The 21,881-nt window shown below is 45.8% G+C and overlaps 1 protein-coding gene, 1 long non-coding RNA gene and 1 other non-coding gene across 3 annotated transcripts; 2 read left to right on the top strand and 1 right to left on the bottom strand.

The window, feature by feature from the left end:
• The first annotated feature begins 1,223 nt into the window (after nucleotides 1-1,223).
• On the top strand, nucleotides 1,224-1,362 carry LOC120701662. The gene has a single exon (XR_005686225.1). It is a non-coding gene; the product is annotated as a small nucleolar RNA Z247 (small nucleolar RNA).
• A 14,056-nt stretch (nucleotides 1,363-15,418) lies between these two features.
• Nucleotides 15,419-18,576, top strand: LOC120698785 (endo-1,3;1,4-beta-D-glucanase-like). Its single transcript, XM_039982517.1, has 7 exons — nucleotides 15,419-15,695; nucleotides 15,813-15,834; nucleotides 16,255-16,378; nucleotides 17,070-17,160; nucleotides 17,287-17,376; nucleotides 17,475-17,575; nucleotides 18,200-18,576. Exons 1-7 carry the CDS (start codon nucleotides 15,545-15,547, stop codon nucleotides 18,338-18,340), a joined length of 720 nt encoding a protein of 239 aa, XP_039838451.1. The 5' UTR covers nucleotides 15,419-15,544; the 3' UTR covers nucleotides 18,341-18,576.
• Nucleotides 18,577-18,757: 181 nt separating this feature from the next.
• On the bottom strand, nucleotides 18,758-20,228 carry LOC120698786. The gene is made up of 2 exons (XR_005685013.1): nucleotides 19,487-20,228; nucleotides 18,758-19,398 (listed from the first exon to the last, which is right to left on the bottom strand). It is a non-coding gene; the product is annotated as an uncharacterized LOC120698786 (long non-coding RNA).
• Between the last annotated feature and the right edge of the window lie 1,653 nt (nucleotides 20,229-21,881).

The raw sequence follows: 21,881 nt of genomic DNA, 5'->3' as shown, positions 1-21,881 counted from the left end.
CCTCTAGAGGCCGATGATATCGTTAGCTTGTATTGACCTAGCAGAGAGAGAAATGGTAGAAAACCTCACGCTATCAAGTATCCTATCGCTAGCCAGTGGCCCGCTTCCCCATGTATTGAGTGAGTCGGCCTGCAAATCGAAGTAGCTTTTACTTTTCTCTTTTGTATTGTCTCTCACAGCCATGTCGACTAATGATTTCGTTAGTGTCTTTGGACAAGGCCTTAGGCTGTCCGCAGTGGGGACGGTACTCCGCATTGCAGTACGCATTTAGCGTAAAAACAGCTACAACGGGGTTCCCTATCCCATAAGGAAGTGTTGCGGATGAGCATCCCGTCCGCCCAGCGCAATACAGGAGCAACGCCACCGGCCCGCGTGGCGCGGGCCCCGCGCGCTCTCCGTTCTGCCGCGCCGCCCAAGCAGGGGAGGGGAAAGGTGGGGAGCAAGGAGGCGGCGGCGTGTTAAGATAAGTCAGATAAGTATGTTAGCATTTTGTTAGTGGAGTTTTCTTCACGATAACTCTTGGCTCTCGCGGCCCTCTTTCTCGCCTGTAATCTAGGCCTAGGATGTTGTTGTTTGTTGTTGGTCTTCTTGTCTTGTACTCCAAGATGTATATGCCACGTTGAGGGATGTTCTCAACCTATATTAACATGCAACCGTGAGAGCCGAAAGGCATCACGTTCAACCTATTTCACATGGTATCAGAGCTATCTTCCTTCACAGGATCAGCCATGGCACTCCCCTCATCCTCCGCTGCGTCTGCGTCTCCTTCCTTCGGCTATCCGGTCACGAAGAAGCTGACCAGGAACAACTTCCGCGAGTGGAGGGCGCAGATCCTGTCCGCCCTGCGAGGAGCGCAGCTGGCGGGCTATCTTGACGGCACCATCGACAAACCTGCGGCGACCGTCGCCAAGGCCGGCACCAAGGAAGGTGAACCGGCCGAGCTTGTGGCCAATCCGGCACACGCTCAGTAGGTGGCTCAGGATCAATAGATCCTGAGTTATCTTTTTTCGTCGCTCTCCCGCGACATTCTCTCCCAGGTTTCAGCCCTGGACACTGCTGCTGATGTGTGGGCTGCCATCGGGGCCATGTTTGCCTCGCAGTCCCGTGCGCGTGTCATCAACACGCGCATGGCCCTAGCGAACGCGACCAAGGGCGCTAGCACTGCTGCTGAGTTCTTCACCAAGATGAAGAGCCTCGCGGATGAAATTGCATCTGTGGGAAAGAAGCTGGACGACGAAGAGCTCGTGTCCTACATCCTCGCCGGCCTCGACATCGAGTACAACTCCCTGGTGTCGGCCATTGCTGCTCGGGTGGAACCCATCACCCTCGGTGAGCTCTACACCCAACTCATTAGCTTCGAACAGCGTTTGGATCTGCTGCAGGGCAGTGGGTCTCAGTCCTCCGCCAACATGGCTTCACGTGGTGGCGGTGACCGCGGCAACACTCGCAGTGGCTTCGGTCGTGGCTGCGGAAACAGCTCCTGTGGGCGCGGCTATGGGCGTGGTCGCACCAGTGGTGGACGCCAGGGCGGTGGTGGCGGCGGTGATCGCTTCTCCTGCCAACTCTGTGGCAAGGATGGCCACACCATCGTCAAATGCTACAAGCGTTTCGACATCTCCTTCACCGGTCCTGCAGAGAAGTCTGCTGCTGCTGCTATGACGTCCTATGGCATGGACACCAACTGGTACGTCGATTCAGGCTCCACCGACCACATCACCGGTGAACTAGAGAAGCTCACCGTCTGGGACAAGTACAACGACGCCGATCAGGTTCACACTGCCAGTGGTGCAGGTATGAAAATCGATCAAACTGGTCATAGTGTTGTTCATACCCCCGGTCAAGATCTATTCCTAAACAATGTTCTATATGTTCCAAAGGCAAATAAGAATCTTGTTTCTGTTCATAGACTTGCCAAAGATAATCATGCCTTCCTTGAATTTCATCCATCTCATTTTTTTTTGTCAAGGATCAGGCAACGAAGAAAACACTCTTCCAAGGCAGATGTGAGGGTGGTCTCTATCCCCTACGTTCATCTCAAAATAAAGCTGCCTTTGGCGCCACCAAGGTGTCATCCTCTCGGTGGCATAGCCGTTTTGGGCATCCCTCTTCGTCAGTAGTTCATCAGATTCTTAGCAAGAATTGTCTTCCGTTTATTCAAGAGTCCAATAAAGAGTCAGTGTGCGATGCTTGTCAGCTAGGCAAGAGTCACCAGCTCCCCTATCCTACCTCTACTAGCGTGTCACGCAAGCCTCTTGAACTTGTCTTCTCCGATGTATGGGGACCTGCTCTCCCATCTGTTGGAAGAAATACTTATTATGTGAGCTTTATTGATGATTTCAGCAAATTTACTTGGATCTATTTGTTGCGACACAAATCTGAAGTTTTTCAGCGCTTCCATGATTTCCAGGCTCTTGTTGAGCGACTCTTTAATTGTAAAATTCTTACTATGCAAACGGATTGGGGGGGGGGGGGAATATCAGAAGCTTAATTCTTTTTTCCTGCGTGTTGGGATTACACATCACGTTTCTTGCCCCCATGCCCATCAACAAAACGGCTCAGCCGAACGCAAACACCGGCACATTGTTGAAGTTGGCTTGTCCTTGCTTGCGCATGCTTCTATGCCACTCAAGTTCTGGGATGAGGCCTTCCTAACCGCCACATATCTCATCAATCGTCTCCCTTCCAAGGTTACTGATGGCCTTACACCCCTAGAACTTCTTTTCAAGCAAACACCGGATTACAAGTCCATGCGCACTTTTGGCTGTGCTTGCTGGCCAAACTTGCGCCCCTATAATTCACAGAAACTTCAATTCCGTTCTAAACAATGTGTGTTCTTAGGCTACAGTTTCCTTCATAATGGGTTCAAATGCTTGGATGTTAAGGAAGGGCGAGTTTACATTTCTCGTGATGTAGTTTTTGATGAAACAGTGTTTCCTTTTTCTTCTTTACATCCTAATGCCGGTTCCCGTCTTCGCTCTGAAATTTTATTGCTTCCTTCCCATCTTAGAAATTCGTCCGGGGATGCACACATATGTGATCCGGTTTTGAACGATTTTCCTAACACTAATCCTGCCAAAGATAGTGCAGCTCCTGTTGGGTTTCAGGCATTTTCCCGCTCAACATAGCAGTCTTCAGCCACATGTGATAATGCCTGCGTCATCCGCTGGCCCTGGCACGGATCCCGAAGCAGATTCGGCGGCAGCCTCTTCTTCCGCGCCGACCGGTCCGCTCCCGTCTGTGCACACCGGCGGTACGCCCTCCAGTCTGCAGCGTCCACGTGGCCCTCCTTCAGCAGTGGCGGCACCATCCTCCGCGTCGCTGCCGGACGCGTGTCTGGTGCTCCCCTCTGCGCCGACAATGGTGGGCTCCACCGGATCTCAACAGCACTCGACCGGCGCTGCTGCGGATGGGTGATCTTCCTCGGATCGCGGAGTGGCAGTAGTTGAGAGATCTTCTGTGCCTATGGCGGGATCCAGTCCTGTGGCGGGATCTAGTGTGGCTGACGCTGCTGCAGGCGACTTTGTGGCTGGCAATGCCCTTGCCACTACTGATCTTGATGCATCAACCCCGGTCGAAGAGTCTGCTGGTACTGGAGCTTCGCAGGCCTCATCACGGCGTGTTACTCGTCTTCAGCAAGGCATTCGTCGGCATAAAGTCTACACTGATGGGACTGTTCGGTATGGGAATCTTGCTGTGACAGCTGAACCTGCTAATTTAAGTGAAGCTCTAAAGAATGATCATTGGAAGCAAGCTATGGATTCTGAATATTCTGCCCTCATGAGAAATCACACATGGCACTTGGTGCCCTCCTCGCAGAGTAAAAATATTGTTGACTGCAAGTGGGTGTATAAGGTGAAAAAAGGGCAGATGGGTCTATAGATAGGTACAAGGCACGGTTAGTTGCAAAGGGTTTCAAACAAAGATATGGTATTGATTATGAAGACAGATTTAGTCCAGTAGTCAAATCAGCCACTATTCATCTTGTGCTGTCTATTGCAGTGTCACAAGGATGGTGTCTTCGTTAGTTGGATGTCCAAAATGCTTTTCTTCATGGTGTATTGGAAGAAGATGTGTATATGAGGCAGCCTCCAGGATATGAAGATAAAGCCAGACCACACTATGTATGCAAGCTAGATAAAGCTTTATATGGTTTAAAACAAGCACCCCATGCCTGGTACTCTCGGCTTAGCAGTAAGTTGCAAGCTCTTGGGTTTATTTCCTCAAAAGCCGACACTTCTTTGTTTTTCTTTGATCAAGGGAAGCACAAGATCTTTGTCCTTGTATATGTTGATGATATCATAGTTGCAAGTGCATCCCAAGAAGCTGTTAGTGCTCTAGTCTGTGATCTGGAGAGGGAGTTTGCTCTCAAGGATCTTGGGGATCTTCATTATTTTCTTGGGATTGAAGTGAGTCGGTCAAGGGACGGTCTTGTGATGACACAAGAGAGATATGTGTAACACCCCAGTGTTATTTGCGATGCTAATCATGTGCTTAGCCCGCTAATGATGGACTTAAGCTCACCGTTAGCGTTAATCGGGTTCGTGTGGTAAAACATTGTTTAGCCGCGTTCGATCTCATTTTTCTCCTTAATCCGAGCTTCGAATCAATTTTCGCCCAAAAGCAAAGTTGTAGACCTTCTATCCCTCTACAACTTTTATTTTGGCCAAATTTCATGTTCCCATATGAAGTTTGGAGTTTTGGGTGGTCAAACTTTGCTCAAAATCATTTCAAACGAATTCAACTCGTTTACTGTGCTCTCGACGCCGTACGCGCGCGCCGACGACAACAGCACCGGCGACGCCACGCGTTGGACGTCGGCAACCCTCGCCTGCCGTGCTCGCGCGTCGTCCTTATCTCCCCAAGAGCCGTGTCCGTTTTCTCTCTCCCTTTCTCCTTCCTCGCACGCAGCAGGGTAGCCGAGCCGCGCCGCCGTCCGCTGCTCTGGCCACGCCTCGCCGTCCCGCCGCCGTACTTCGCGCCTCGACCCTCCCAGAACCCGATCCACCTTGCCATCCCTCTTCATCGCCACTCCGCGAGCTCGATTGAGCCGCTCCCCGACCGAATCGGCCTCCCGACCGCCGGCCGCCGTCACCGAACCCGCCGGAGCTCCGCCCCTCCGTCGAACCCCCATCTCGGGTCCATCTTCGCCCAAATCAAGCCCCTGGTGAGCTCGGCCGCGCTCTCCTCTCCCTTCCCGACCCCTTCCCCGGCCGAATCTTGCGTCACCGCCGCCGGTGAGCCGTCGCGCCGTCGTGCCCGCCCGCTGTCGCCGCGCGCACGCCGCGGGATGCCTCTGCGCGGGCCCCCGCAGCGCTACCGCGCGCCCTGGCCCCGCTCAGCTGCGCTGGACGCGGTGCCGCTCCCTCCCGCGGCCGCCTTGCCCCGCCACGGCCGGAACACCGCCGCCGACGCGCGCTGCCACCCTGCCCCGCGCACGCCGCTGCCCTGCCCCGCGTGCGCTGCCGCCCTGCCCCACACGCACCCCTGCGCGGCCGCGGGTGCGCTGGCCCCTGCGCGTGGGCCGTTCGCGCTACCCCGCCGGCCGGCCGGCCCATGGCCGCCGCGCTCGCGCAGGCGCGCTGCCGTGCGTGGCCGGGGCAGGCCGGGCAAAACAGAGGAGCCGCCCTCCCCTCTCTCTCTCCCTGTCAAGTGGGGCCCGCAGGTCAGGTGGTTTTATTCTTTTTGGTTTATTTTGGCTGAAAGTTTGATAATTTGTAGAAAAATGCAGAAAAATGAGAAAAATGCAAAATAAATTTTGTTAGGTTTCTAAAATCGAGATCTTCAGAAGAAAAATACTTGTGCTTGGTAAATGTCACTTTTGCCCCTGCTAAAAATTCAGTTTATGTTTAACCTAGTTTATTTAATGCCAGTTGTTCTGTTGCTCTAAAATTTATGAAAAATTCACAGTGGCTTACTCCTTACATGTATAGTCCACTGTAAAATTTTCAGGTGCATGGTATATGTGCATTTGTGTGGATCTATTGTTGCTCAGTTTTTTCTGCTAGAACAAAAATAAATGTTTTCTTTTTTGCAATAAAAAGTTAATAAATTTTTCTTGCATGTGTTTTCAATGTATTTTCATGCTAGTAAAGTTTTGTGATTTATTCTTGTCGGCAAGTTGAGTTCTTGCACGTGTTTCGCTTCTAGCCGCAGTTTTTCCTTTTTGTGCTGCCATAAAATCTTTCTTTCGGTGTTATCATTGCATCATGATATCTTGTATCATTTCATTGCACCATTTTAATTAGTGCATGTCATCTTTCCTTACGTGTAGACTTCGCGAGTGAAGCCGTCTACGAGTTGATCGCTGAGCCGATCCAGGAGCCGCGAGCAGTGGAACCACGAGCCGAAGCAGCCGTCGAGCCAGGTCCAGAAGTCGCTAACCCCGCTGACTGTCAAGGCAAGCCCCAGTGCATAACCCTTAATTTCAATATTCAATCTTTGTTATATATTTATTGTGCATTTAGGTTTCTAGGAGTTGATTGGAACCTTAGATGCATGATCCCTAGGTTTCATCAGTCACTCTACTAGTATACAGGTCGTTAGTACTGCAATGCTTAATTAGAATTCGGTAGAAGACGAGTGATTCCTGTCACTCGCGAGATATAGGTCTTGTTACTTATGAAAAAGTTACTGGAGAATGAATCTTTGAGAAAAATAAAGGAAAAATGGAGACCGGGCGGAGATGGATTTGTTATGGATATGGAAGTTATGGAAAGTGAGCCTCCGCATGTGTCGATTAAGGACCGTACCGTTGTTGGCACTACTGATCGAGGATTGAACAGTACTAACCACATGCCGGAAGTAGGAGGTAGTCGAAACCGGTAAGCTCAGTACCATATGTGCACCAGTAGCCGGACTTGATACTGTCTTCACCAGTGGAGCTAGTATACAAACTCATGGCTGACCCTTCGATGGTATCGGTGGGGCTAGCAGTCCCGGGTCGCAGGGCAGTTCGGTTATTCGGTGTGCATATGTGAAGGGTTGCCACGTAGGGTCCGACGAGGCCTATATGTGACGTGTGTGTTAGGTCCACCTTGCTAGGTTAAATCGAATCGATTCGCCGTGACTCGCGGATATGAGAACCTTGATCTCTCTGTCACATCATAGTAAAGAAGTGGAATGAGTTTGTACTGAGAATGTTTGGCTGTGTTAATCTGAAAAGATAATGTGATCAACCATGCGTGCTCTAGATGTTTAGGCAAATCTAGTTGGTACCTGATAAACTTAAATTGAGCTAAAATATTGCAAGTAAGGATCCAGTATTGGTAGCTTTTCAGCAAAACAAACTCCAGAGCCAAAAAGCTTTTCATGTCTAGTTATTGGGCTAAGTATACCCATGGACGGGTAAGTCTTGCTGAGTATTAGAATACTCAGGCTTGTTGTTGCCATATATTTTAGCAGGATGCGTTCCGGAGGACTCCAAGTAGATCTGCGTCTCGTGGATCGGTCAACCACTTCCTCCGGGTTGGTCGGTCGAGTGGGTCCCGTCTTCTCCGTGAAGTTCGGGCAGGTGAGCCTCACATCAGTGGGCAAGATGTGAAGTTCGTCTTTGTCTGCGACGTTATCTATCGTTTTGTAATTTGAAGCTTGTTTTAAACTCTAAATTGCTTTCCGCTGCGTTTGAACTCTGAGGTTTGAATTGTATTTGGCTTGAATGCTTTTATCGCTGGTAATCATCTGTGCTCGTCTTTTGGCGAGAGTTCCTGTGCAATCGATCCTGGTTACAGCAGGCGGTCTGAGTGTACTGGTTGAGTGCAGTAATTCTGGTTTGAGTTTAAATGTTAATTATTGCACTTGATTGGTATTATTTGGATTGTCCTGTGACAATATGCATCAGAACTAATTGCACTGGGGGTGATTACTGGTATACTTAACTACGTTAAGTAAACTTTGTTTTGCAAAAATTTCGGGTTTTCGAAAAGTTGACGTTAGATGCGCTAAGGAATAGAGTAGATAGTTCGTATGCCCTAATTATGTTCTATAAGTTAGGTGGCATCTAAGTATCTATTTTATTCCAGCACTTCCAGCATTTACTTCTCGTTAAACCTTACTTTTATGCACAACTACTATTCTGTAACGACGCACCTACGCTGAGGTAAGCAAGGTGAGTATTCTGATAGTCCTTAGAATAGCCCACGTGTTTCATACGTGCGCGGGTCCCGTATGTTGTGCATACGAGGAGGTGATAAGGCTCAATTCAAACGAGCCTGTCGCTATCTGCCGCCTGATATAGAGTGCGGATTTCTGACCGTGTGATTGTGATCACGACCATCTCGTAAGGCAATGTTACGAGGTGAAGACTCGTTATGCAGTTGGTCATAACCGTGTACCTTGGGACATGTGTACCCTTGGGTGTCCCGTAAGGCGATTTGTACGGGAAGTGAATATGTTGCTTCGGTAATGTATGCAGCGCTGCCCATTCAGCGTCGAACGTTTGGGTGCCATCTCTATAGTGGATGGTAATGTATGTGTGAATATGTGGGAAACTGCATATGCGTTACCCGTGTGGCGTAGGACACATGGGGGACGTTCGTGTGTGCTGGCACGAAGGGTCCAGAAATGGATATTTATATCTATCTCTTGTTGTCTTGGTTGTTTGCAGGAACACTAACTACGTAAGCACGTTATGAATCCTTGATCGTAGGAACGACTAGTATATATAGGGAGAGTACGTAATTGTGCCACTAGTCATCTTCGTATACCATAATTGGTAATTGTTTGGGTGAGAACGATAAAACGAGCATGCATCTTGCATATTCTAGTTGGTTGGTTGCTTCGTAGTTAATAATTTGTGCAACCTTAAGACTGCAACGTTATAGCTAGCCGAGTTACCAACCTAATGTTCAACCGATTAGATGCGGTTTCAACTGAAGCAAACCATTTTGTTCTCTTGGTGAACCATATTGCGAAGGGAACGATTCATGCCGTGTGTTCATATTAGTTATGCACATTCTTTATTTGCATGGATTAGTCCCGATAGCGGAATGGCTAACCAAGGGATGGTGCTTTTGCAGATGGGCAATAACAACGCTGCTAACCATGGAAATGAGGGTCAAGGAGCACAGCCACCACCGTCTCCCTCCTTGACTCAAGCTATTGCGGCTCTTATCTCCGACCGCAATGAGCAGACCGAATTATTGAGGCAACTGGTGCAAAGCAATGCTGGCAGAGGCCGACAAGCACCACCAGCAGAAACTAACTACGTCGGTTTTCTTGCCACCCAACCACCTCTATTCCACAAGGCCGATGATCCCCTTGAGGCAGATGCTTGGATTCGCACCATGGAGGACAAGTTTGGCATTCTTAATTGCACTGAAGTGGACAAGGCTGCCTTTGCCGCGCAACAACTGAGAGGCCCGGCAAAGATATGGTGGGCAAATCACTTAGCTATGCAACCAACAGAGAGACAGATTCCCTGGTCAGAATTTAGAGAGATTTTCAGGGCACATTATATTCCAAAAGGTCTCATAAAAGTTAAAGTGGAGGAGTTTCTAAATCTGAAACAGGGGAACAAATCAGTGATGGAATATGCCAACATTTTCAATCATCTTGCACAATATGCTGCACATCACGTAGATACTGATGAAAAGAAGCAAGATTGTTTCCAGAAAGGGTTAAATACCGAGTTACTCATGTGTTTAGCAGTGAGAACATTTACCAGCTATAGTGACTTGGTCAGTAAAGCTATCCTCCAAGAAGGTGCGATGCTGAAGCATGAAAAGGCGAAAAAGAGGAAGAAATCACCTATTGGGTCCTCTGGGAATGTTGTGCAACGCCTACGCCTGGGGTCCACTAGCTTTTCCCAAACTCAATATCAACTACAACAGGGGATGTCTGAACTTGTGGCTCCTCCACAGTGGGAGGAAAAGAAACCCATATTGCAGCATGTTTTTCGCTCCCACCCTGACCCGTGCAAGCATCACCGAGCCGAGGGCTGCCATCACTTGGAGAATATCTGTTATACTCCATCCAAGCCGAGAAAAGGCTCTGGTAATACAAATAAGAAAAAGAAGGTGCCGTATATTAAGGATGGTTATGTGAGTTACACCACTTGTGAGGACGTGCCAGGGGAAAACGTGATGGCGGATATATTTTCCCTCAATGATCATCCAATTAGGGTTCTATTCGACTCTGGTGCTTCGCATACATTTCTTAGTAAGGTTTGTGCAGATAGGCACGGATTGAAAATTGATTGCATGAACACTTCATATAAAATTCAATCCCCAGGTGGTCAAATAATCACAAACCAAATGGCAAGAATGGTACCAATCAACTTGGCTGGGAGAATCTTTCCGACCAATTTTATCATTCTCCCACATCAAGGGATTGATATCATATTGGGTATGAATTGGATGAAGGCACATGGAGTTGTGTTGGATACTCAGGCGCATGCTGTTCATATCAATTCAAGTGCACATGGTTCTACGGTGTTACTTTTGACCAAGTACAAGGCACACAATACAACCATAAATAAATTGGAGGGTAAAAGCTTAGAGGAGATACCTGTAGTGTGCGATTATTCAGATGTCTTTCCAGAGGATTTACCTAGACTGCCACCTGATCGGGACGTTGAGTTTGTTATTGAACTCCAACCGGGTACAACACCTATCTCCAGAAGGCCATATCGGATGCCGCCGAATGAATTGGCAGAACTGAAGGTACAATTGCAAGACCTACTGAATAAGGGTTTCATTCGTCCGAGCTCATCACCATGGGGATGCCCAGCTTTATTTGTGAAAAAGAAAGATCAAAGTTTGAGGTTATGTGTTGATTACCGGCCTCTAAATGCGGTTACCATCAAGAATAAATATCCATTGCCTCGCATTGACATTCTCTTTGATTAGTTAGCCGGAGCTAAGGTATTTTCTAAGATAGATCTTCGATCCGGTTATCACCAAATAAAGATCAGACCTCAGGACATTCCAAAGACTGCTTTCTCCACTCGCTATGGTTTATTTGAGTACCTAGTCATGTCTTTTGGATTGACTAATGCTCCAGCTTACTTCATGTATCTTATGAATTCGGTTTTCATGCCTGAGTTGGACAAGTTTATTGTGGTATTCATTGATGACATCCTGATCTACTCCAAGAATGAAGAAGAGCACGCCAAGCACCTTCATATTGTTCTTCAACGATTACGAGAGCACAAGCTGTATGCAAAATTCAGCAAATGTGAGTTTTGGCTTAAAGAAGTTTCTTTCTTAGGCCATGTCATATCTGCAGAGGGTATTTCAGTTGATCCAGGAAAAGTTCAAGATGTGTTGGATTGGGAGGCTCCAATATCAGTTAAGGAAATCCGCAGCTTTCTAGGATTAGCTGGGTATTATCGTCGATTCATCCCAGAGTTTTCAAAAATTGCTAAGCCTATGACCAAGCTACTCAAGAAAGGTGTGAAGTTTCATTGGAATGACAAATGTGAAGAGGCTTTCCATACTCTGAAAAAGTTTTTAACTTCTGCACCTATCCTGGCTCAACCCGATACATCAAAACCATTTGACATATACTGTGATGCATCTGGTACTGGTATTGGTTGTGTCTTGATGCAGGAGAACCGAGTGATTGCATATGCGTCTAGGTCACTCAAACGCCACGAGGAAAACTACCCAACTCATGATTTGGAATTAGCTGCTGTAGTTCATGCTCTGAAGTTATGGCGGCATTATCTCTTGGGTAGTCCTTGTCGCATCTATACTGACCACAAGAGCCTTAAGTATCTTTTTACTCAACCTGATTTGAACATGCGCCAAAGGCGATGGTTGGAACTAATCAAGGATTATGAACTTGAAGTGCATTATCATCCTGGTAAAGCAAATGTAGTTGCAGATGCGCTAAGTCGCAAAGCTCGCTGTCATTGCATCTCAGCTATACCATTAAGCGAGTCTCTTTGCTTTGAAATGGAAAAGCTGAACTTGAGCATTGTACCACATGGCACACTGGCCCATCTAGAACTCACTCCTACTCTTCGTGATCTAATCATCACAGCACAAAAGAAAGATAAAGGAATAAAGGAAATTCAGAGGAGATTATCAGAAGGAGATTCGAAAGTAAGTTGTTTCCACCAAGATAGTGAGAATGTGTTATGGTTTAAGAACCGATTAGTGGTGCATAAAGATTTTGAGCTCAGAAAGCAAATTCTTGATGAAGCTCATACCTCTCGACTATCAATTCATCCTGGTAGTAATAAAATGTATCAAGACCTGAAACAACAGTTTTGGTGGACTCGGATGAAAAGAGAGATTGCCAAGTATGTGTCAGAATGTGACATCTGTCGTAGGGTCAAAGCTAGTCATCTTAGGCCAGCTGGAATGTTGCAACCCTTGAGTATTCCTGAATGGAAATGGGAAGACATCAGCATGAATTTCATTGTCGGTTTACCTCGAACTCAAAAGGGTTATGATTCGATCTGGGTCATTGTAGACCGCCTGACCAAATCCGCACATTTTCTTCCAGTTAAAACAATCTATCGAGCAAAGAAGTATGCCGAGTTGTATATGGATCGCATCCTATGTTTGCATGGAGTGCCAAAGACTATCATATCAGATCGAGGGACCCAGATTGTTGCTCGCTTCTGGGAACAATTGCATACTTGTTTAGGAACTCGATTGATCCGCAGCTCAGCTTATCACCCTCAAACAGATGGTCAAACGGAGAGAATTAATCAGATTTTAGAAGATATGCTCCGCGCATGTGTTTTAGCCTACCCGCAGAAATGGGATGAATGCTTGCGATTAGCTGAATTTTCTTATAACAATAGCTATCAAGAAAGCATTAAAATGGCACCATTCGAAGCTTTATACGGTCGTCGATGCCGTACACCACTGAATTAGTCCGAAGTTGGAGAGAGGACTATTTTTGGACCTGACATGGTTAAGGAAGCCGAAGAACAAGTTCATCTTATTCAAGAGAATTTGAAGATTGCACAGTCCCGTTACAAGAGTTATGCGGATAAACAGCGTGATCCACTTGTTTTTGAAATCGGTGACCACGTCTATCTAAAAGTCTCACCGTGGAAAGGTGTGCAAAGATTTGGAGTAAAAGGGAAGTTAGCTCCTCGCTATATTGGTCCATACCCAATTGTGGAGAGGTGTGGTCCTGTAGCTTATCGGTTGAATCTTCCAGCAAAGTTTTCGGCAATTCATAACATCTTCCATGTATCGCAACTCAAGAAGTGTCTTAGAGTTCCAATTGAAGCTATTGACATTGACACCATTCAGTTAGAATCTGATCTTACTTATTCTGAGCGTCCTATCAAGATACTTGATCGCAAGGATCGAGTTACTCGTCGCACCACCAACCGATTCTACAAAGTTCAATGGAGTAATCACTCCGAAGATGAAGCTACTTGGGAGCAAGAGGAGTTTCTAAGATCCAAGTATCCGGACTTTTTAAATGCTCATCAAGGTACTTCTCAAATGCCCCATCTCATCTTATACGTTTTCTCGTGCGTGAATCTCGGGACGAGATTCTTTTAAGGGGGGAAGGCTGTAACACCCAGTGTTATTTGCGATGCTAATCATGTGCTTAGCCCGCTAATGATGGACTTAAGCTCATCGTTAGCATTAATCGGGTTCGCGTGGTAAAACATTGTTTAGCCGCGTTCGATCTCGTTTTTCTCCTTAATCCGAGCTTCGAATCAATTTTCGCCCAAAAGCAAATTTGTAGACCTTCTATCCCTCTACAACTTTTATTTTGGCCAAATTTCATGTTCCCATATGAAGTTTGGAGTTTTGGGTGGTCAAAATTTGCTCAAAATCATTTCAAATGAATTCAACTCGTTTATTGTGCTCTCGACGCCGTACGCGCGCGCCGACGGCAACAGCACCGGCGACGCCACGCGTCGGACGTCGGCGAACCTCGCCTGCCGTGCTCGCGCGTCGTCCTTATCTCCCCAGGAGCCGTGTCCGTTTTCTCTCTCCCTTTCTCCTTCCTCGCACGCAACAAAGTAGCCGAGCCGTACCGCCGTCCGCTGCTCTGGCCACGCCTCGCCGTCCCGCCGCCGTACCTCGCGCCCCGACCCTCCCAGAACCCGATCCACCTTGCCATCCCTCTTCATCGCCACTCCGCGAGCTCGATTGAGCCGCTCCCCGGCCGAATTGGCCTCCCGACCACTGGCCGCCGTCACCGAACCCGCCGGAGGTCCGCCCCTCCGTCGAACCCCCATCTCGGGTCCATCTTCGCCCAAATCAAGCCCCTGGTGAGCTCGGCCGCGCTCTCCTCTCCCTTCCCGACCCCTTCCCCGGCCGAATCTTGCACCACCGCCGCTGGTGAGCCGCCGCGCCGCCGTGCCCGCCCGCTGTCGCCGCGCGCACGCCGCGGGACGCCTCTGCGTGGGCCCCTGCAGCGCTGCCGCAAGCCCTGGCCCCGCTCAGCTGCGCTGGACGAGGTGCCGCTCCCTCTCGCGGCCGCCTTGCCCCGCCACGGTCGGAACACCGCCGCCGACGCGCGCCGCCGCCCTGCCCCGCGCGCGCCGCCGCCCTGCCCCACACGCACCCCTGCGTGGCCGCAGGTGCGTTGGCCCCTGCGCGTGGGCCGCTCGCGCTACCCCGCCGGCCGGCCGGCCCATGGCCGCCGCGCTCGCGCAGGTGCGCCGCCGTGCGTGGCTGGGGCAGGCCGGGCAAAACAGAGGAGCCGCCCTCCCCTCTCTCTCTTCCTGTCTCTCCCTCTCTCTCACGCAAAAAATTTTTGCGTTTCCATATAAAACGAACTAAACAGGGCCTAAATAAACAATAGGACCAAAGTTGCGCCACTTAGGCGGGGAGCGCGTGTCGGACACTCGAGCAGCAGCGTTACCGTTTCCAAATATTCGAATAAGTCAGTAACCGGTATACCACTACGCACTAGTACATCAACACCATCACAATCGGACAGTGCTATACACTCAGTTCTCACGGCAGAAAGCATCAATTAGACAAGCTCACAAGCATGAACGACCAGCCCCGTCAGTGGTCCTGTTTGGTTTCCACTAGAGTTTTTAGTGTGCACGCAAGTCAAGAAAAAAAATCTCTTATGCATAGAGTGCTAAATAAAATCTATTTGTAAAATCTTTTTAGAGATGAGTATAATTTTTCGCGACGAATCTAATGATGATGATAATTAATTAATAATTGGCCACAGTGTTACTACAGTAACCATCTTTTAATTACGCGGTCAAAAGCCTCATTAAATTTTTCAGAGTTCCTAGCGCAAGAGTTCTGGAATTGGTTTTGTAACTAACTTTATTTAACACCGTAATTAGCGGTCAAAATTTTCTAGTACTCCCTAGTAGACAAAACAAACAGGGCCACTATCTAGGACAATGGGCATGGACTTGCATCAGCAGTGAGGTCAGAGCACCCTATCTTGTTTTCTACGAAAAGAATATTTTGCCAATCTTGTCCGTACGCGCCGCCCGGTAGCTTGTTTTCCATGGACGAAAGCTGTTCCCAGTTCAAATCCACACATCATCCCGGGACAGTCGGACAGCATCCACAGACAAAATCCGTGTTTTGTTTTCCTAGAATCCCGGAACAGAAGAGGAAACACTAAAGAAAGAAAGAAACTGAGCATGGCCAGCTCGCACTGCTTTGAGAACCCGCCGGCGCTGAACCCGGCCGGCGGAGTCGGCGAGGTCGTCGATGACTTCGGCGGGATGAAGGCCTACGTCGCCGGCTCCGCGGGGTCCAAAGCCGCTGTCGTCCTCGTCTCCGACGCCTTCGGTAATCTGATCTCCCCGTGTAAAGCTTCATGGATCCAAGCATGTCGATCTTGTGCCTTTGCAAGCTCTGAATTACAGAGTCTGAAAGACTGAAACAATCCATTCCCCTTGTTTGCAGGGTTCGAAGCGCCAAACCTGAGGTAGGCTCTGCATCTCTGATGACCCTTTCTGCCTTTGCTTTTCTAGTAAGCTCTGATTTTCCAGGAGGGAGTGGGCCCTCCCGTTCCATGTCAGATGCTAATCTATAGGCATATAGCTGATTTAGCGCATGCTTTAGCAGCAGTAGCTCCATACTGATGTGGGGCGGAATATAAGTCTCCCTAGCTTTAGGATGACTCTCTCTCTCTCTCTCCCTCCCTCCCTCTCCCTCCCCCTCCCCCTCCCCCTCCCCCTCTCCCTCTCCCTCTCCCTCTCCCTCTCTCTCTCTCTCTCTCTCTCTCTCTCTCTCTCTCTCTCTCTCTCTTCTAAGGTGAGACTTTTTAGCAACAAAACTTTACTAAATGACACTGCTAACCTTTAGTTATGTGCTGAGACTGATTTTACATGTTTATCTCGTCAAGGAAGATAGCCGACAAAGTTGCTTCGTCTGGTTACTTTGTTGTGGTGCCAGATTTCCTGCATGGGGATCCATATGACCACAGCAACCCCAACAATCCTGGAATGTGGATGCAATCACATAATCCGGTATGTTTTCTCTTGAACCTTTCCTGTTACTTTTCCAATTACAGGATTTGGACACCTTATTTCATTTAATTTTTAGTAAACTATTCGTGTGCAAAGGTCCATTTCGAGGGAAGAAATGTTTGGAAATGTGCAATATCCATGTGTTTCTTGGCCTCATTAGTACTTGGTCTTGGAATTCAGACAATATTATTTATGAACCATGTATATATCACGGGAAAACTCCCAAGGTCTGAGCCTGATTAATAATGTTTCAATTTGACTCAGCATTTTATAGATAAGTTGAGGACGTATTAAGCTATAAGTTCTTTGGCATTTCCATTCAAATATTTATCTTGACAGGAAATCTATTGTTGTATTTAGTACTCTTCTAATTGTAGGAGGGAACAACTATTTTGTTTCATTTTGGCTAGTAGCATATTCTCTCTCTCTTTTTTTTTGTTCCGCAGCATCTGGCATGGCTTGAACACCTCTCTGCGGAGATGTGCTTGATTTTATAGTTTATATGTGAGTACTGATAAATGGTGGTATTTTGTTGAGGCCTAACATCAACAACTATTTCTGCATTTTTACATTGCCTTCGCAAAATAATGATTTTAGAAATAAGCCATGATGTGCAGTTGTTTCCTTTTGTCTATGATTTTATATATCCTAAATAATTTAACTAGAGCCCCGACCTTATATCTTTTAATAGCAAAAAGCATTTGAAGAGGCAAAACCAGTAATTGCTGCTATAAAGGAGAAGGGAGTGCCGAACATAGGGGCTGCTGGCTATTGTTGGGGTGGTAAGTTTGATTCTTCGCAGCATTTTATTATTGAAGGATCCTGAAATAGCCATGATGTGCATTGATTTCTTCCTTTTATCTCTCCGTTCTTAAACCATATCTATTTGAAATTTTACCTATTTCCAGCAAAGGTGGTTGTCGAGCTGGCAAAAGTTCATGAGATCCAGGCTGCTGTATTGTTACATCCTTCTTTAATAACTGTTGATGACATCAAAGGTCAATTATTTCGGAAGATTTTCTTCCCTTACACGCTGAACTTGTTCTACTGAATGAGCTTGAAATGCTTACTCATTGATGTGCTATCTAATACTCAGATGTCAAATGTCCCATTTCTATACTTGGAGCTGAAATCGACAAGTTATCCCCGCCTGAATTGTTAAAGCAGTTTGAGCAGGTTCTTTCAGCTAACTCGGGGGTAAGTTCAGAATGTTTGGAACCTGATTTTTGAGCAATTAAGCTAGAACATTTTACTTGCATATGGGCAATATGGGAATGTACAACTCCAATGATCGTTCAACACAGAACTAAATTGTCATATGCAAAACAGCATGAGTGCCATTACTTGCTTTGATGATATAGTTTTTATCATTTACCAACATTATAGGAGGGATGTGTTCTTAAATATACATTTTCTGTTTCTTCATTAGAACTATTTAGCCTGCAGAACCGTGTAATAAGATTTGGTATACAATAGACTTCTGATTTTGTGAGTATTAGAGTATGTATAGCCTTGTATGCGTATACAAGTCATATACAGAATTTGTATGTGTCTTGTACTTATACTCCAAGCCATCTCGGCTACACATACTCTAATAGTGAGCCCCCCACCCCCCACACACCCACCCAAAAACACACACACACACCCAAAAAAAAAGAAAATAGAAATGATCATATATTTTTGTCAATTTTGATTCCTGATTAAGCCCTTAATCACGCAATTTATAAAGTTTGGCATATTGGATCACCATATGAGCAATTCAGTTGACTAAAATCTTTCACACAGCCATCAGTTCTCTAATATTTCTCTTTTGCAATGCAGGTCGACCACGTTGTCAAGATTTTTCCCGGAGTAGCGCATGGGTGGGCTGTGAGATACAGCGATGAAGACGCAGCAGCTGTCAGTAGTGCTGATGAAGCTCTGCAAGACATGAGCCACTGGTTTAACAAGTACCTAAAGTGAAATCTGAAGTTGCAGCTCTCCGTGTAATAATCCTGACAGTGATCATTATCCAGCCATACCGTGTTTGTGCTGATATGGTTCACTAGGACCTGCGTCTTGGTTGGGTAGGTGGTACTGTTTCTATACTTAAGCTTCTGCTTGTGTATGCATGCTACGTAATTAGCAGCACACCTTTTTGTCGTACAATTATTTTCTGCCAATGAATTAAGAACTGCGCTTCAGTTGAGTTTGTGTCATTACTTCAGTTGAGTTTACCTGCCTGTGGTTGTACTTCTATGACTACTGAACTGTGAACCTGTCTTGCGGTCTTCAGTACAAAGTTGTATCTCCCAACAAATAAACTTATGTTCGACAAAATTTCATAAGCCACGAATTGTAGGTTTGTAAACTGATCCAAGGGAGCTTCAGACTTGAGTATGATCAGTTAAATATCTGATTTTTTTAATATTAAAATGTCAAAGGAAAACTATGGCAAAATTAGTTGCCCATCATAGTGTGTCATACTGTCATACTACACTAGACTGGAATAGAAGTCCATTTACACTCATCTCAAACACTCTGGAGTCTCGATGGTGGAGCAGCTAGCGCTTTCTCCATTCCTAAACATATGACGTCTATGACAAGCTAATTATTTTATTTTTGAACTAATTACCTTGTCATAAACATGATATATTTAAGAACAGAGCTCGTACTACTGAATATTCTCAATCACTGCTGAACTTTGATTTGATCCCGTGAGCGACGTTACGAGCAGAGCAGAAGCCTCAGTTGGCAAGTTGAATCCGGTACCGAAACAAGGATGACATTATTGATTATATTCTGCTGTCCTATGCTTTGCCTTTCCCGTTTTAGTCAAAATCGTCAATCTGGAAGCTGATTGTTCAGTGTTCTGAACTAATAAGTCTTCTTCGTGCCGTGCACGTTAAAGAATACGAGGACCAATAAACTACCAAGCAAAAGATGATAAAGCAACAAAAATGCAAAACAAGGAGAAATTTACCTAACCTCACAAATCTCCGAACCTACGATATCAGGTCTTGTCGAAAGCGATTGTCCAACTGCATACAAAGACAAGACATCATCAAGAGCAATCCAAGCCACGCAGTGACCACCTTGTCTTAAAGCTATCAAGAATGACTCCCCGACCTTTAATAAAAGTAGGTCCAAGATCAAGAAACATCTCCTTGAGAAGTTGCCCAACCATATCCTTGAGAAGCATCAAAACTATTGCTGCTGTTGCTACTTCTGTAGGTAGCATCTGCGGCCAACTGTGATCGCTTAGAAATTTGCATCTTTACCGCAGCTGTTGCCAATGCAAAGAGTATCTGCAGAGAAATATTGACAGCCAACTGACTTATTAGCTACAACGATTGGAAGCGAGTATATAGGCTAATAACAGTAAAGGCCTGGTTGATGATGCATCCATGCTTGGGCGGCCTTTTTCATGTGCACTAGAACATTAGGCGAGCGATGCACGCCCTACTATTTATAAAATAAAATAGAAGTAAATCAAAGGTAATAAAATGTACATTTAAATATAAGTAAACCGAAGGTAATGAATGTGCCAAATGGCATAGATTGATGCATAAGAAATCGAATAGATATAACTTTTAAAGGCATAGGCACTCCGGTCACAGTCAGTGCTTTAAAATGAACACACATATGCTGGTTACTGTAGTAGGTGGTCCATTGTCCTCACATGAAGAAGTCAGCAATAACTGGTTCAAAAAAATTCAAATTATCACCCATAGAATATACATTTATTTACATATACTTCCGATGTCATAATCCTTTCCTGAGTTTTTTTTGAAATAAAATATCCTTTCTTGAGTATCAATTGGAGATCCTTTTTGTCTCTGTAGACTTTAGCTTGTACCGAAGCTGCAGCCTTGGCCATGTTTGGTTACATGTCCCATCAAAATTTCACAAAAAGACAAATGTCCGCATGGAGTACTAAATGAAGTCGATTTGCAAAACCTTTTCAGGGATGGGTGTAACTTTTCGAGACGAATCTAATGAGCTAAGTTTCATCATGATTGGCTACAGTGATGCTACAGTGACCGCGCTCAATCATCCCCTAATCGTGCGGTCAAAGGCCTCATTAGCTAGAGCAACTGCTACAGTATCATAGTTGTGGAGGTTATTTTGTAATTAGACTTTATTTAATACCCTTAATTAGTGGTCAAAGCATCAAAAAGTTTTCCTCAAAACTTTTTCACAAAGTAACCAAACACGGCCCTTGTATGCAAGGTAAACCATCATCCCTGGAAGAAGCTGCATAAATTAAAGTAAGCCAATTATAATTAGGGATTCAAGATGACAACTCTTACTTTAGTATTAAAATAGTCAACAGGAGAAGAGAGCACTGAAATACATGTCTATTTATGGGTTAAAGATAACTGTAACATAATTTGCCAGTAAAATAAGATCTAGTACAATAGCATAGTGGTGTTCACTGAAAACTAAAAATATTGCTTTAGAAGTGAACTGAGAAAGCCGATAGTACAAAAATCACAACAGGAATCACATACCTTGGGGATAAAAGGGCCACTCCAGCACCACCCAACGTCTTCTCTATTCTGTTCTTCAAATCTTCACTTGCCAAGCCAATTCTAGCATTATAATGAATTGTAATAATTGCCAGAAACCATAATATGAGGAATAAAATAATAGTGTACAAAATGCAGTTGAGAACATCTTAGAATCCTGAAAACCTACTTCTTAACTTTCTTCTTTCAAAAAAAATTAAAAATCCTCCTTTAACATGTTACTGTGTGCCGATGTGAAGTTGGAGATACAGATTGCTAACCAACATAGATGTAGCTCATTTCAGAATAGTTGAAACACTTGTCACAGCCTTCTCAAATACTATGAGACAGCAGCAACAACACTAAAACCTATCATGATAGTAGCAATAGAAATTGTGGTACTGCAACATGAGATATTTCTATACTTAATTCAACATTGTTCAGGTTGGGTACATATCAATTCCCATGAGCCGGGTACATTCAGCATACATAGATACAGGTCGAGATTGACTCAACTTGTGCAGCCAAACACAATCCTTCATGAGTGTTGTTTTTTTTTTAAAAGAACTTCATGAGTGTAATTTGCTGGCTTCGGAACATGCATGATTGTCAATGCGCATAATGCATCAACATTTGCTACAAAGAATAAGAGTAACATAAGAGTAATTCAAGTGCCACTTAGTTATAGACATTCAGAAGGTTAGTTTGCTTCTATGTAATAAGAAAATACTTATCATAAACCAAGTATACTGCAAATAATTATTGTTTGATGTTGTGTCTAGTTGAAGGTTTAGTAGATCTCAGCGTAGATGAATCTGAGATCACACAAAACTAAATTTGACATGCTGCCTATTTCATTGAAACAGTTGCAGGCAAGGACTTCATTAACATCCTAAAACATGAGTGATCTGAATCATAAATGCAGGTTAGCCATAGTTCGGCTAGGCGTCGCCTAGGCGGCGACTAGGCGCGATTAGTCGCTAGAGTTAGCGCGCCCCACCTAGCCAACCCGA

This window comes from Panicum virgatum, chromosome 3K (assembly GCF_016808335.1).
Source record: "Panicum virgatum strain AP13 chromosome 3K, P.virgatum_v5, whole genome shotgun sequence".
Lineage (NCBI taxonomy): Eukaryota > Viridiplantae > Streptophyta > Magnoliopsida > Poales > Poaceae > Panicum > Panicum virgatum.
This window is presented reverse-complemented; position numbering and strand designations above follow the sequence as displayed.

Coding starts and splice junctions, on each gene's coding strand:
- LOC120698785 (XM_039982517.1), top strand. CDS start 15,545: ATGGCCAGCTCGCACTGCTTTGAGAACCCGCCGGCGCTGAACCCGGCC. Junction 15,835..16,254: donor TTCGAAGCGCCAAACCTGAG/GTAGGCTCTGCA, acceptor TATCTCGTCAAG/GAAGATAGCCGACAAAGTTG. Junction 17,576..18,199: donor TTCTTTCAGCTAACTCGGGG/GTAAGTTCAGAA, acceptor TTTGCAATGCAG/GTCGACCACGTTGTCAAGAT.